At 40.3% G+C, this 14,385-nt stretch overlaps 2 protein-coding genes across 5 annotated transcripts in view; both read left to right on the top strand.

Moving 5' to 3' along the window:
- LOC118272579 (protein lifeguard 1) overlaps nt 1–4,070 on the top strand; it is a 29,717-nt gene extending 25,647 nt beyond the window's left edge. For all 4 annotated transcript variants that reach the window (XM_035589173.2, XM_035589172.2, XM_035589171.2 and 1 more), the window contains 3 exons: nt 13–172; nt 1,076–1,205; nt 2,012–4,070. In XM_035589173.2, the coding sequence (XP_035445066.1) occupies nt 13–172; nt 1,076–1,205; nt 2,012–2,244 (523 nt within the window). In that variant the 3' untranslated portion in view covers nt 2,245–4,070. The remainder of the gene's footprint in view (nt 1–12; nt 173–1,075; nt 1,206–2,011) is intronic.
- Nucleotides 4,071–6,305: 2,235 nt separating this feature from the next.
- Nucleotides 6,306–14,295, top strand: LOC118272582 (uncharacterized). Its single transcript, XM_035589177.2, has 9 exons — nt 6,306–6,501; nt 8,830–8,943; nt 9,432–9,548; nt 10,041–10,189; nt 10,556–10,717; nt 11,773–11,879; nt 12,193–12,304; nt 12,968–13,118; nt 13,909–14,295. The coding sequence occupies exons 1-9, from the start codon at nt 6,343–6,345 to the stop codon at nt 14,107–14,109; spliced, it is 1,272 nt and encodes a 423-aa protein (XP_035445070.2). The 5' UTR covers nt 6,306–6,342; the 3' UTR covers nt 14,110–14,295.
- The last annotated feature ends 90 nt before the right edge of the window (nt 14,296–14,385 follow it).

A 14,385-nucleotide genomic window follows, 5' to 3' on the forward strand; every position in this document is an offset into this window, starting at 1 on the left:
TTTGTGTTCCAGCTGGGTAGCGTTCGCGGTGGTGTTCGTATGTTTGATCGTGATGGCGTGCTGCCACAACGTGCGAAGGCAGGCTCCGATGAACTTCATCTTCCTCGGTATCTTCACTGTAGCTGAGAGTTTCCTACTCGGTGTCACTTCCAGTGTCTACGATGTTGATGCGGTGAGTCTATTCAATATACAATGTGATAGGGGTGAGACTTCTAACCCGTTAAGGCTGAGTTCTACATCTAATTATGCTTAGCTATGTAGGTTGTATAGCTCCGTGGTGTTAGTGTCGAGCTGAACAGAAAAAAAAATAGTAAAGCTCTATGTACGTATGTTTGTCCCTCTTTCACGATAAATATAACTTATCGGTTCAGTGCCGGCTCTAATGAACCAACCAATCAGAGCACCGGTCCCACTCTAATTCAACGAACGAAAAACTTCGCAGATTGCATACTACAATTCTATTTATTGTGAACTTTTGTGAACAAAAATGAACGAATTAAATGAAGATAAATAAATAGATTTTGTTATGAAATTAAAAATAAAACGTTATTTCAAGTAATTCTATTAGTAAATCAATAAAATCTACGGCGAAGATTAAACGAAACTTCGGATTCGAGAACCGGAGTAGGCCCCCAGAACAACCATCTGATCGAAATTTTACATATAGATACATTAAAAACCCCTTTACTAGTACGACATGGGCACGGACCAAGAGTCCGTGGAGAACAAGTGTAAATAGAGACTTAGACTGCACGGTTGGTGCGGTGGCTGGGCAACTGGCTGCCGCGCAACGTGTAGCGGGTTCGATTCCCGCACGGAGCAACTCTTTGTGTGATCCACAAATTGTTGTTTCGGGTCTGGGTGTCATGTGCATGTGAACTTGTATGTTTGTAAACGCACCCACAACACAGGAGAAAATCCTAAAGTGGGGCAACGATTTTTTTTTATTATTTAAAAAAAATCGTTGTCGGGGTAATGATTTTTTTTTTAATAAAACAAAAATAAAAAAACAAATAGAATAAATAAACCTTTACTAAAAGCTAGTATAGTTATTAGGTTTGCTTTTGCTTCCCAGGTACTGATGGCGGTGGGTATAACGGCGGCGGTATGCCTGGCTCTCACTCTGTTCGCGTTCCAAACCAAGTGGGACTTCACCGTCATGGGTGGCTTCCTACTCTGCGCCACAGTCGTCCTGCTTATATTCGGTAAGTTGTATTTACAAATTGTTCTCATTTTGTTTGTAACAAACCCATCACAACTTCCCAAAACCGCTGCAATTCTTGTAAGTCAGCATTTACAATAGATCAACATCAACAGCCTATAAGTGGCCACTGCTGACTATAAGTCACTTCTTATACAGAAAGGGTTTGAGCATTAATCAGGAGATTACAGAAGATACAATTATGAAATCACCGAAACCAGAAGTCCGGCGGCGTCTCAGGGACATGAATAACTAACTATCTTGGATCCCGCAACGAAATGAATCAGAATAGTATTATCAGGGAAGAAAGAAGAATTAAAGTGTTTCTTCTTCTCTCAGTGAATAACGTTTGACCTCGTTTTATGATGGAATTGAGAAGTGATCAATGGAACCACCTACTAGTGAGCATAATATAGAGTTTGAGCTCAATTCATACGTGGAGGACTATATAAGGGGGAGGCCTTTGTTCAGCAGTGGACGTCTCTCGGCTGATGATGATGATATGTCCATTTCCCCTACAAACGCAGCATGAGTTTGTTAGTGTTGACTGCACGGTTGGTGCGGTGGCTGGGCAACTGGCTGCCGCGCAACGGGTAGCGGGTTCGATTCCCGCACGGAGCAACTCTTTGTGTGATCCACAAAATGTTGTTTTGGGTCTGGGTGTCATGTGCATGTGAACTTGTATGTTTGTAAACGCACCCACGACACAGGAGAAAATCCTAACGTGGGGCAACGTTTTTTTAAAAAACTAGAAACTAGGAATCTAGTGTATGTTTAGTTTTTTTAACTGTGTTTTTTTTTCGTCTCCAGGTATCGTCTGCATATTTATTCCTGGCAACAAAATAGTGACCCTGGTCTACGCGTCCATTGGAGCTTTAATCTTCTCTCTGTACCTAGTCTACGACACCCAGCTCATGATGGGAGGCAAACATAAGTACAGCATTTCACCCGAAGAATATATCTTCGCTGCCCTCAACCTTTACCTGGACATCATCAACATATTCCTGTACATCCTCACCATCATTGGAGCGGCCAGGGATTAAGATAGGAAGTAAGGGCGTCGGTCATTTGATTGTCTTCATTAGTCCATGTGTTTTGGTGTCCGTTAGTTCTCATTTGGCGGCGCTAGTTTCGTTTTTGGCCAATAGTGGTTAATATTAACACTGTTGGTTGTTTCTTCAAATTTATAAAGTAAATTGTCTTGTGGTCTGTTATAGCTTTTACGCTCTTTATAATAAGGTTGAGATTTCCACTTTTAAAAGCTGTTTTATGTACGCATCGCATTCTCAACCATACCTCGTTGCAATACAGTACAAGTTAGGTTATGTTTCGTTAATGTGATATTTAACGGTTCTGTAACTCAATCGTCACGTCGATCTGCCTTCGACTTTATGTTTAAGGCTTTAAGGTCGAATTTGGAGTTACCACTGTTAAAATAGTAGTTAAGTATGTGCGAAGCGAACACCAAAACACTTATTTAGGATCTATAATATTTATTCTCTATTAAATTGGCTTTTCTTCTAGCCTTTCCCCCTTGTGGGGGTTGGCACTGAAACAGTCTAACTGAATGTCAGTAACACCCCCATGGGGGGATAAAACGACATTCCATTAAAAAAGACTTATTTATTTCTTCTAAACTTTAGTTTTTGCATTTAAAACGAGTGGACCGGAGCCCTTTTCGAAAATTTGGCATGATTCGTCAGAAAGGTGCTTAAAGCATGAAATTAGAATAAAGCTTAAGCAAACATATAATCGGAGACAATAAAAAAACTGTATTCTATATGCTTTTCAAACAAATATGTTATACAACTATAAACTTTAACTCCATACACCAAAGTACACTTTTCATTGTTATTGAATTAGCTAAGTAATGGTGTCACTGCAATATGTACCTTAACACCAAGCTAATATAATCTACTTTAAGTCGTTACCATTTCATCTTGTATCGGCTTGGTTCTGTAGTATTTAGTATAAACACATGTGTAAATAAATATATTTAAAAATGGCGGAGACGAATCATGTCATAACCTTTATTTCAGATTCCCCTTGCAATAATCTCTCATTAGATTATACTTAGGTGGTATAAATTAGGTCGCCTTTGCTATGTATTGTTAAAAAGCAAAATGTAATTGTCTATGTGCGTATTACATGTCAAATGACGTCACTGCTCTGAAGTTCGTGCGAGTGACAAACTTCAGAGCTGATCGGTGTGAAGTTGTGCAACTGTTGCGCTGTACTTGTCTGTTGATTGTAAAACATGCGATATTGTATGTGTATATCTTATTTTCTTGAATTATATCTTACTTTACTGAAATGTTACGTAACTTTTAATTGAAGCTCCTTTAAAACAAAAATTAAAAAAGTTGCGCCACAGTTGCCCGACTAAATTTTCGCACGCTTTCTTCTGCTGTTCACGTTCTGACTGATAATTAACCAATCACATCACTCGAAATCATATATAATTGGTAATAAATTAAAAAAAAAAACTGCACAAAGGTGACTGCTATAGCGACCCATAGGTGTTGTATGTTAATGAAATAAAATATTAATGAATAAAAATTCTATAACACGCTATATTAAAAGGTAACGATCAGTATTGTGATATCTAATATAAACTATCACTCTAGATTTACTAAGGTTTTACGGGACACATCACAAAAAAATAAAAAATATTATTTCCTTTTCATAATTAATGCAATTTCATCTTTATCCCCTAGTGTTACGAGTCCATTATCGTAGTACAGATTGTTTTCTCTACTTATCGCAGCCGTAAAATGTTAAGATTAATTTATAATTGTAAAAGTTATAGTTTATGTTAAGGTTTTGTTATTTTTCCTTAATTAATAAAATGTAAAATATTAATAGTATACATGGTTGTTTTATTTATCGTCTTTTTTTTTGAGGGGAGAAAATCATACAATGTCTTCTAGCTTGAGTGAAGCGCCCCTGTTCCTAAGCCATCCTGTTCCTTCTCTTGGTAATCCATTAGGTTAGGCAGCTTCGAATAACCCTGATAATCGGCGCTGCCTAAGGACCCTCGCATAGTAGAAGTTACAAGTGCTTTGCCACATGGTTGCTGATCTGTTGGGGGTTAGGAATTGGGGATGAGGGGGAAAGGATTGGGCCTATCGAAACAACGCATACACAACTGCGTTGTTGACGCACAGAACTGTGTTACAGAATACTAATAGGTAGTGTCTAAAATTTCGTCTACCTTTTCATACCCTCCCTATGTAGAAAAGGGGTAGATGCAATTTTTAACGCACCCCTTATTTATGGTTTGTTCATAAACATTGCATTGCGAAGTTGGTCCAATCCAATCGTAGCGTAGACTAGGGGAGTCAGGCGACCGCTGCATGGGTGGGAGTAGGCGTTAGCGTAGTGTCCACGCGCACCACTCGAGCACGGTAAACAGCCTTCAAGGGCAGCTACATGGTGGGACCTGTCTGTGTTGACTGCACGGTTGGTGCGGTGGCTGGCCAACTGGCTGCCGCGCAACGGGTAGCGGGTTCGATTCCCGCACGGAGCAACTCTTTGTGTGATCCACACATTGTTGTTTCGGGTCTGGGTGTCATGTGTATGTGAACTTGTATGTTTGTAAACGCACCCACGACAAAGGAGAAATTCCTAGTGTGGGGCAAGGTTTAAAAAAAAAAAATCTGTCACAAATATAGCGGTAGGTCAAGTCCTGCACTGCGTTGCACCACGGGGGCCCCGGGGTTGGTCTACTAAGAGGGCCCGGTGCCTCCTTTAGGTGCAGATGGTGGCGACCCGGGAGGTTTTAGTGCGGTAAAATCCCACACTCCCCAGTTTTTTCCCCAAAAAGCTAGGCGGCTTTTGAAGGTTTTCCCCCCGTCAACAAAAACGCCACGGCCGCAGGCAGAGGAGGAACACCGAGGTGCGGGGGGCGTGACGTCGGAAGTCCGTGGCAATTTCCATCGCGTTACAAAAAAATAAACGTTACCTATGTGTTACAACTTATACCTAGTCTTCGTTGTTGATAAGTGGACTATCCAACACAAAAATAATTATTCAATTCGAACCTGTAGTTCCGGAAATTGTCGCGCTCAATCAAACAAAAAATCTCTTCAGGCTTATAGTATTAAGTATAGATCGAAGAACAAAATAATACTTAACTCAGTTGGTTTCCTTAAATCAGGGTTTCTTAAAGTGAGGTCCGTGGACCCGGGAGTTAGTAGCATATGTGCAAGGAATCCGCAGTTGTTCAGTTAAAAACAGTCAGAAAACATGAGTTAATTGAACAAAGACTAAATTAGAAATAAGAGTAGCGCCATTATTACTGCCAACTAATAAAAGTGATTTTTCAATATGAATTAGCTTGTTTTCTTTAGGTATTCTTTGATAGGAGTCCGTAGAACTATTTATATTGTGAAAGTGGTCCCTCATTGCAGAAAGTTTATGAAACCCTGCCTTATATTGTCTTAATCTCTTTAATAAATAGCTGCAACAGTAAAGTGTAACACCTGATAACTAAAACAAACTGCAAGGTACTTAAGGCGCTTTGCACATAGAGCAACTATTGGAGCAACTGGCAACTGGCAACTAGCTGTTTACATATATTTCAATTGAACCGCGCACACATAGCAACTCGAGTTTCGAGTTCCGGTAATCGTCAACAGTTTTCAGTTGCTGTAATCGATGACTAAGATAGTTCCTAATTGCCGCAACTAGCAACTGTTAAATATTATACCGGTTTTTAAAGTTGCCGTCGACGGCGACGACGTAATAAAATGAGAGCAAGTGCTGCTTCTTCGATATCCATTGTCACACTGAACGCTGATCGCTGCGTAGATTTAGCAACTCGGTTATGAAAGTAGTTAATTGACGTGTAAAAGTGTTATTTTATAACCTATTTGCAAAATAAATATCATTTATCATTATCATTTATGCTCACAGATTGCCATAAAATTGCGGCAAACGTAAACGTTATAGCAACTATCAACTTTTTACAAGAAACTTTTAAAATGTTGATAGTTTCCTCAACTTAAGTTGCTCCATGTGCAAAGCGCCTAATTATTACGGTACGAATTGTACAACAATGTGTCTACCTTATCGTGTATTTAAATGGGTATATCAATTTTATCAATACTCCACAGTCGTTGCTCTGTCGCCGCCGCAAAATGTCACTCACGCTGTGTATCGCCGGCTTTGTTATAATTGTACTTACCTATCATTTCTTGTGGAAGGATCCTGCGCCGATATTAGGCATCTACTCCGTCCCTGGAAAATGGTATTATGTGAAATACGTGCTCTTCGGAATCTTGTACTATGTTAGAAAGGTAAGTCTTGTTTTTATATGTATTTTCTTTTCTCTTTTTGGTAAAAAATTTAACGTAATTTGTCGGCGTTTTCAAATTGTTGAGGATAATACACCAGGTGTATGTATTTGTTTATTTATTTTTTAAGCTACGCATGAATTTGTTGTCTACATAAAAGAACCTGTTTTTAAGTTTGGTGTTTTTTCCAACACTTTCAAATAGCATTCCTAGTCTTCAGCTCTAGAAGTACCTGAGCATCTTAGGATAGACTTCATTTTAGATATTTACATGGGACTTAACACATTCAGTGCCACCAACACGCCCAGAGAGTCCACGTAAATTTTATTCCAGAACCGTAGAGTCGCACCCTCTATGCAATTCTTTAGATTAGGGTATCTTTAGTCTTCAGTATTATTTTAAGCAGAAAATACACCATGCATTTTGGAAAGAACGTCGGCCCATTTAACATAAAAAAAAAAGAAATAGCAAAAACATTGAACTCGCAGGGCGAGTCGACGGCACTGGAATAAAATTTACATGGACTCTCCGCGCGAGACGGTGGCACTGAATGTGTTAAAACACAAATGGTGAAAAGTGGTTGTACATTGTATAGCGGCATTATATGCCGTAATGTGCACATAAAAGGCGTGATGTTGAATAACTTTCAGTCTTCTATTTTTCCTGTGAAATACGACCTGCGTTTTTTCCATCTAAGTCTGTGTGCTCCATTTTCGGCCACAGCTTCGCTTCGCCGTTCAGAAAGCGGGTTGGTGGCTAAACGCAGATTTATCAAAGCTAAAAAAATCACCGTGGATTTTATAAACATCATGTTTCAAAGCAAGACTTCATAATAGGTACATACGAGTACATAGGTATTTTATGAAGATGAGTTCGTTAAATCTAGTTTTCCAATTAGCTATTTATAATGCCGGTTTAGAAGCACTAGTAGTGTGGACTAGCACATCAACCTACACGGAGATGTCAGACTTTCAACTTTATTTCAAAATCATAAAGCTGAAATTATAATTTTGTCAGTTTAGGGTAGTTTAGATGTGCGGGTCTGCGGACGGCGAGCAAGGATAGCTCGCCGCCCGATCAGAACCAGACTCCATGCGTGCAGCGCATCGCATTCCGCGCGCGCTTTCAAGAGCCATCAGACCACCACAGATGGGACCCAGTAGGGCTGATGCCTGATCCGGAGCTGCGGTCTACCTAGCGGGTTTACCGGGGCTCCGGCTCGAAAATTAGGAGTAGGAACGGGTTGGTTTTTAGTCAGTAAGAGTCTGACAATCCCTTTCGCCTTGCCCAAAGCGGGAGAAGGCATAGGATGATTTTTCCTCCTTAAAAAAAGGGTGCTTTGGATGTCGAGAAACATGTCACTTGCTTGATCACTGGCTTGGTGGCTGGTCGTGACTAAGCATGTGGTTATCGGATAACATTCATTAACACTGTTATCACTAAAACACTGTTAGAAACGCAGGTGTGAGATAATCAATTAATTTTATATTAATTAATGAATAAATATGTAACTATGTAGGCAGGTTATTATCAGACCGTCTACGTGCATTGGTTATTTTTACTTTTGTAGGTAATACAAACGTCTTCTTATGCGTACTCCCCTTTTTTTGGAGGGGGAAAATCATCTAATGGCTTCTCCCGCCTTGGGCGAGGCGGGAGGGAGTGTCAGACTCTTACTGACTAAAAACCACCCCGTTCCTTCTCCTGCTTTGAGCCGGAGCCCCGGTAACCTTTTACGTTGTCCGCAGCTCCGGATTTATGCGTACTCCCTTAGGTTCTATGTATTATGTTTCTGAACAAAGGGTATTAAATTCTGTGTGAACAACTCGCTGTACCTTAACCACAGAAGAGCTGTAATGTTATAGGTTGCCTAGGAATGTGGCGCGGCTGTTATAATGCCGTATTTGCAAAGACTTCAAATTAGCTCAAAGAGATTTAATACACATTTTGGCTTACCTACTAGGCCTACTTCGGTTATTTTTCGTATATCGTCAGCCAAGATGATAACAAATATGTGGTTTAAATTAAGTCATAAGTGGTTTCCCCATACAATATATGGTCAAATAATCATGGAAACACGTTGATTAAGATCCTCCATTCGTGTTTTTTTATACAGCAACGTCACGCTTTTTATCCCCGAAGGGGTAGGCAGAGGTGCTCATTACGAGACGTAATGCCACTATACAATGTACAACCACTTTTGTTATAAGTCTCATGTAATAGGGGTCACCCCCTATTGCCATATACTGGACACAATTCCAGACTCCGTGCTACTACTGTGAAATTTTTCGAATAACTGAAAATAGGTACCCCTGTTTACGTTTATTACAGCTTTCCAACAAGAATTCTGCAGCAGGTCCTGATGGAAGGGCAGGGCAGGGTGTCAAGGCAATTGCTGACCCAACCCTTATGGACAGGGCACAACCCTTGAGCGACCATGCGCAGGTAATAAATACCATTTGCACTTCAGGGGCCAGCTCAGCAGTGCAAGAGAGACGGAGCTATGTAGGTTGTATAGCTCCATCCCTCTTGCACTGCTCAGTGATCGACCATTGTGACACAATTGTAATAGCAGACTAAGGCCCCAGGTCGCTAACAGTCGCTCCTAATGAGTTATCTGAATGGTTTGATTACCACATCAAGGTTAAGACTGGGAGTTTCGGTTTCATGTATGAAAAAAAGAGTGTCACGTTTGTAGAAGTTAAATTAAAATATACGTACGTATACGTTTTACCACACCAAATCTTGACTCAATACCCCCTATTTAAAAGACTTTAAAATAATGAAATCCAAGATCCCATGCACAGCAGCCGCATTTACGATCATTCGGAACCGCACCGAACTAAATTTCTAAAATATCTTCCACTACGATCTCGTGTTGGAATGGACCAAAAATAAAGCACTTTCTAACCAATATGACGAACAATTTCCAGGCTTTTGACGCAGTATTCTTTATATCGGCAAATAGTGAGAAGGATAAAGGCGTTTATGTGATCGCTGGCTGCGAGCGAAGACCATTGGGCATGTGCAACGGGCTGTTCTACATCGGAGTGAGTAGTTACCTTATTGTTATGTTAATAAGGACTAAAATACCATCAATCTTTTGCCGCAAAAGAAATTCAATACATCTTAAAAGAATCTTTCATCATCATCACTATCATTCAACCTAGGTTTAATAGATCTCCCCCTTTTGTGCATAACTTAACAATCTGCTTCCAACGATTCCCAAATAACATATTTTTGAATGGCACAATATGTTTCTCGATTTTTGAAGTAGGTACTCGCATCGACTCCATTTATGGAACTATACATCGCTATCAATCTGGTAAAATCTGAAAATCATATGTTGAAATATTGGAAACATCATTAATTTGTCCATTATCAACCTAACTTTCTTTAGAATAAAAACTACTTCTACTTCTGACGACTCAAATCTCTCTTTCTCTCTCTCTCTCTCTCTCTCTCTCTCTCTCTCTCTCTCTCTCTCTCTCTCTCTCTCTCTTTCTCTTCTCTATTTTTATTGTACCTTGGTATATTTCCAGCTTCCAAACAAAGGTCTGCTCTGCAGCAAGAAAATACCTGATACAGTATTATTTGGAGCAGAAATCGGAGAATTCGGAGCTGAGGGGATCAAAATAACCCCTGTAACTCCTATGGTGAAGTGGACCGTCTCTTACAAAGGCCAGATGTGGTAAGAATCATTTGAGCTGTCCGTTTAGAAAATAACCTCTTTTTGAGGTAGGAAAACCATCCAATGATTCCCGCGTTGGATGAGACGAAAGAGAGTGTCAGACTCTTACTGACTAAAAACCATCCCGATCCTTCTGCTTTGAGCCGGAACACCGGTAACCTATGAGGTAGTCCGTAGCTCCGGAAACATAACTCCTATGTGCATATTAATTATTATGTATTGGCTTAAGCTGTAAAATTATGCATGTTTTTCTAAATAAATAAATATTATACCTATAACTAAATTGAAGAATGCCATCGCTCCCAGACTTCAAGTTCCCTGGAAATTTGAAAAATGGGTCTTTTATACCGTATACATCTTCATCAGGTATCAAAACGATCCGAGCAAGCTGGTGGAAGTGGATTTCTTCGGAGAATGGAATGCTACCTCCAGGTACTTCGACTTCGACAGTGACCTGCATCCTCCGGCCATCATCAAGTCCATAGCTCTTGAGAAATGGAGCCGGGAATATTTTCAAAATCTTAAGACGTAAGTAAAGAGAGTATAACACCACCTTCATCTCGATCAGGGGCCTTAGTCTGCTATTACAATTGTGTCAGAATGGTCGATCACTGAGCAGTGCGAGAGGGACGGAGCTATGTAGGTTGTATATCTCCGTCCCTCTTGCACTGTTCAGTGATCGACCATTCTGACACAATTGTAATAGCAGACTAATGCGTCTACCACACGTGCATGCTTGACCGCAGTTTTACTTGCGCATGCCAGCTTGTACACTGAACACTGTGCGTGTAGTTGGTAAAACGGTAGCATGCGCAAACTCCAATGCTTGACTTGATGGTTTTTAAACTTACTTGAAATTCTGGCATGCGCAAGCTATACTTAGCTATATTTCCACGCCGACGATGTCGACAAGAATGTGGCTTGCGCTTACTTAACTGTGCCGTGTGGTAGACACATCCGTGTTCAGTCTTTTCATGCGACAAGCATGTGCAATTAAAACTGTGGTCAGGCATGCACGTGTGGTAGGCGCATAAGGCCCCAGCCCCCTGTTATTGTCCAACCGCTGATCGATGGTTAAGCTTGAGACCTTTAATCAACGTTGTGAGAAGAGTCTTACACGGAAAAAGAATGAGCATTAACCCTTTAACCGCCAAGTTAAATATCAATTACCGTGCCGGGGTACCCTTAGCACGCGACTACAAAACAAAAAAAAAATGTCTACACTAAATAAAGAGGAGCAATCGTGTGAATTAGTGTTGCCCCACAAGAGTCTCTGCACAATACAGTTAATACAGTCAAATCATAATCGTATAAAAAATTAAAATTGACTAATTTTTAAATGCGAGACTTGCAAGACTCTTGCTGGGCAACTCTAGAGTGAATAGAACGAAAAAAATCATGCATGTTCTGTCACCTGTCATAGGAATACGAAATGAGCGGCGGGGACACGGTTATATGGGTCGCATATTGCGACACAGGCGGTTAAAGGGTTAATCACCACGTTTGCTCAAGGTACACGTTTGTATTCTATTGATTTAATATAGAAGATATTATTTTTTTTCTGTTCTCTTCTTTTTTTACAGAGCTCACCAGTCCCATTACGAGCAGTTTGGTTCATTGAAATGCAAGTTCAAGATTGAGAACGAATCGTTTGAGTATACCCTGCCTTCCTTCAGAGATCATAGTTTTGGTGAGTATCTTCAAGAAATAAGTAGAGAGGTAGACGTAGTGTATTTTAACCGATTTTCCAATAACAAGGAGGTTCTTAATTCGGCCGGTATTTTTTGTCAATACAAATCCTATGTTTTTAAGTGTGCTTATGCCAAAATCTTGGGATCGATCTAGGTTTCAACAGAAATTCAACTCAAATAAAGAATAATAAATCTTAATTCAAAAGACCTAACGAATGTTTTAAATAAATAGGGTACATATGTCTATAAAAATGTGGTCGCAATATAATTTCAGATAAAATTATGAATTTATAATGAATGATGCTATCACAGGTCAGAAGCGCGACTGGACTTTGATGCACAGATACGCCTTCCACCACATCTTCCTGGACAACGGCATCAACATCAGCGTCGGAGTTGTCTGCCAACCCTCTACTGCCTCTATGTAAGTCCCCTTAACTGCATTACTTCATTAATTCGAAAGTGTGTATGTCTGTTCGTTTGTGAATCTTTAGGTACAATTCCGAGACGGGCGGCAAACTGCAAGCGACAACACTTGTTTGTATGAACATCTATGAAATTGATTCCAAGCGCGGCAACACTGCTGCCTGGGGCCTTAGTGTGCTATTACAATTGTGTCACAATGGTCGATCACTGAGCAGTGCGAGAGGGACGGAGCTATGTAGGTTGTATAGCTCAGTGAACGACCATTCTGACACAATTGTAATAGCAGACTAAGGCCCCTGGAGACGCAACGCGCAGCGTGCGGCCGTGGCGCGCAGCGACCGCAGACTGCAGCGCCAGTCTGTCAGTCATTCTGCCTCGCATGAAGCTACTGGAACAACTGAGGCACGGTTCATTGTGCAGCCACGGCATGCAGCCGCAGTTGGAATAGCGACCGCAGGCAGCATTGCGGTAACCGCAGCCGGTAGCAATAGTGTCGCGTGCGGTTACAGTCTGCGGCCCGTCTCGGAATTGTACCTTTTGACGCACGACCGCGGAGCGACAGAATAAACTGGCCGACTGGCCCGGTATTCGATATTAATATGGTATAGGCACCTACCTATCGAGGATATTTAAATTCACAGTGTACCCTCAAAATTTTCAGTTTAGAACTTGGTCAAATAGCCCTTCCAAACGGTGAGGTCCTGCCTATAAAGTGGGTGGACCTGAAGCTGTACCAACATGGTGAGAGTGGGACTGCTCCTAAGGATTACGCGTTCACATTCGCGGCGGGAGATGAAGAGTATACCGTCCAGGTATGAAGGCATGGTGGATTTCATTTATTAACTGTCAATAAAAAAAATATTTCCAATGTCCATGAATGTCTTTATAATGACTATCGTGAGACATACTAAACGAACGAAAAATCACGGTTTACTCACATATATTAATAGCTGTAGGCTGCGCGACGTCGGTGCTTCTGCGCACATTGCTCATGATGCAGAGTCCCTCTGTGACTCCGAACTAGTAGAGCTTTTCTCCATTAATTTACGTGAGTAAACGGTGATTGATTAGTTGTTCCATTAATGTGAGTCCAAAGCTCTTCTCAAAATAATAAATAAATATCTTGCTAAATTCATACTTAAATCTGGAAGCCTCGTGATATTTTCCTTACTCAAATAGACGTAGACGAAAGTGCTTACATTTAACTTGAATAAAGTTACATTTTTGAGAAGCAGGCACCTTGACATCTCCACTACCATGACATGGAAGAAAATCATAACACGTTTAGCATTGATTTGGTTGTCCTCAAGGTTAATTTCTTTTTCTATCACTTTGACTGAATATTAGTTTTACATTGTTCTCACATAGTTGAAGCAATCGAAGAGTAACCTATGGAGTTTCTTGCTCGTTTTTCTCCATAGGAATCTACACTTTGGAACGAGCAAATAGCTTCACTAGAGGACTGACCGACAGACAGACGTTATTAATATTATATTATATTATTTGCTTTGACGTTCAAAAGTGTCTTCCTGGTCTATTTGAAATTAATAATTTTGACTTTAACTTTAACTCACGATATAAAATTCGGTTCTCCAATTTCAGGTTCTTGTCGAGTATGAGTCCATACACTACGTCTCATCCGACTGGGACGCCCGCATGGTGGAGAGGTTCTGCAAATACATCGTCAACAACATCCCAGGACGAGGAGTCTCCGAGTTCCACTACAGGCACAAGGATGGAAGACCAGAGTCCGCCGCCAAGGACGACCCTGAGTGGTACAGGAAAATGTGCCATAAGATTTAAAAGATCACATACCAATTGAGGCGAGGTTTCCTCGTATATTCTGTGCCATTCGCATTTATTTATGTTATCGCAATTGAAATGATTTTCAATTTTTTTTTACACAACTTATTTCATAATTTAAGGACATATTGATACCGACTGAATGTATTTTATTTACCAAATAAAATAAATATTTTTAAATATATACTTAAATTTTATTATTTCCGTACACCACAAATTGTCTTCAAAACTATACCTATGACAAAACAATCAGCTGTAACCTAATAAAAACATAAA

This window comes from Spodoptera frugiperda, chromosome 4 (genome assembly GCF_023101765.2).
Source record: "Spodoptera frugiperda isolate SF20-4 chromosome 4, AGI-APGP_CSIRO_Sfru_2.0, whole genome shotgun sequence".
Taxonomy (NCBI): Eukaryota; Metazoa; Arthropoda; class Insecta; order Lepidoptera; family Noctuidae; genus Spodoptera; species Spodoptera frugiperda.

What these genes read in the sequence shown, in the direction of transcription:
- LOC118272582 (XM_035589177.2), top strand. Translation starts at nt 6,343, where the DNA reads ATGTCACTCACGCTGTGTATCGCCGGCTTTGTTATAATTGTACTTACC. An exon ending in TCTTGTACTATGTTAGAAAG is followed by an intron (nt 6,502 to 8,829) that starts GTAAGTCTTGTT and finishes CGTTTATTACAG; the next exon opens with CTTTCCAACAAGAATTCTGC. An exon ending in TATTTTCAAAATCTTAAGAC is followed by an intron (nt 10,718 to 11,772) that starts GTAAGTAAAGAG and finishes CTTTTTTTACAG; the next exon opens with AGCTCACCAGTCCCATTACG.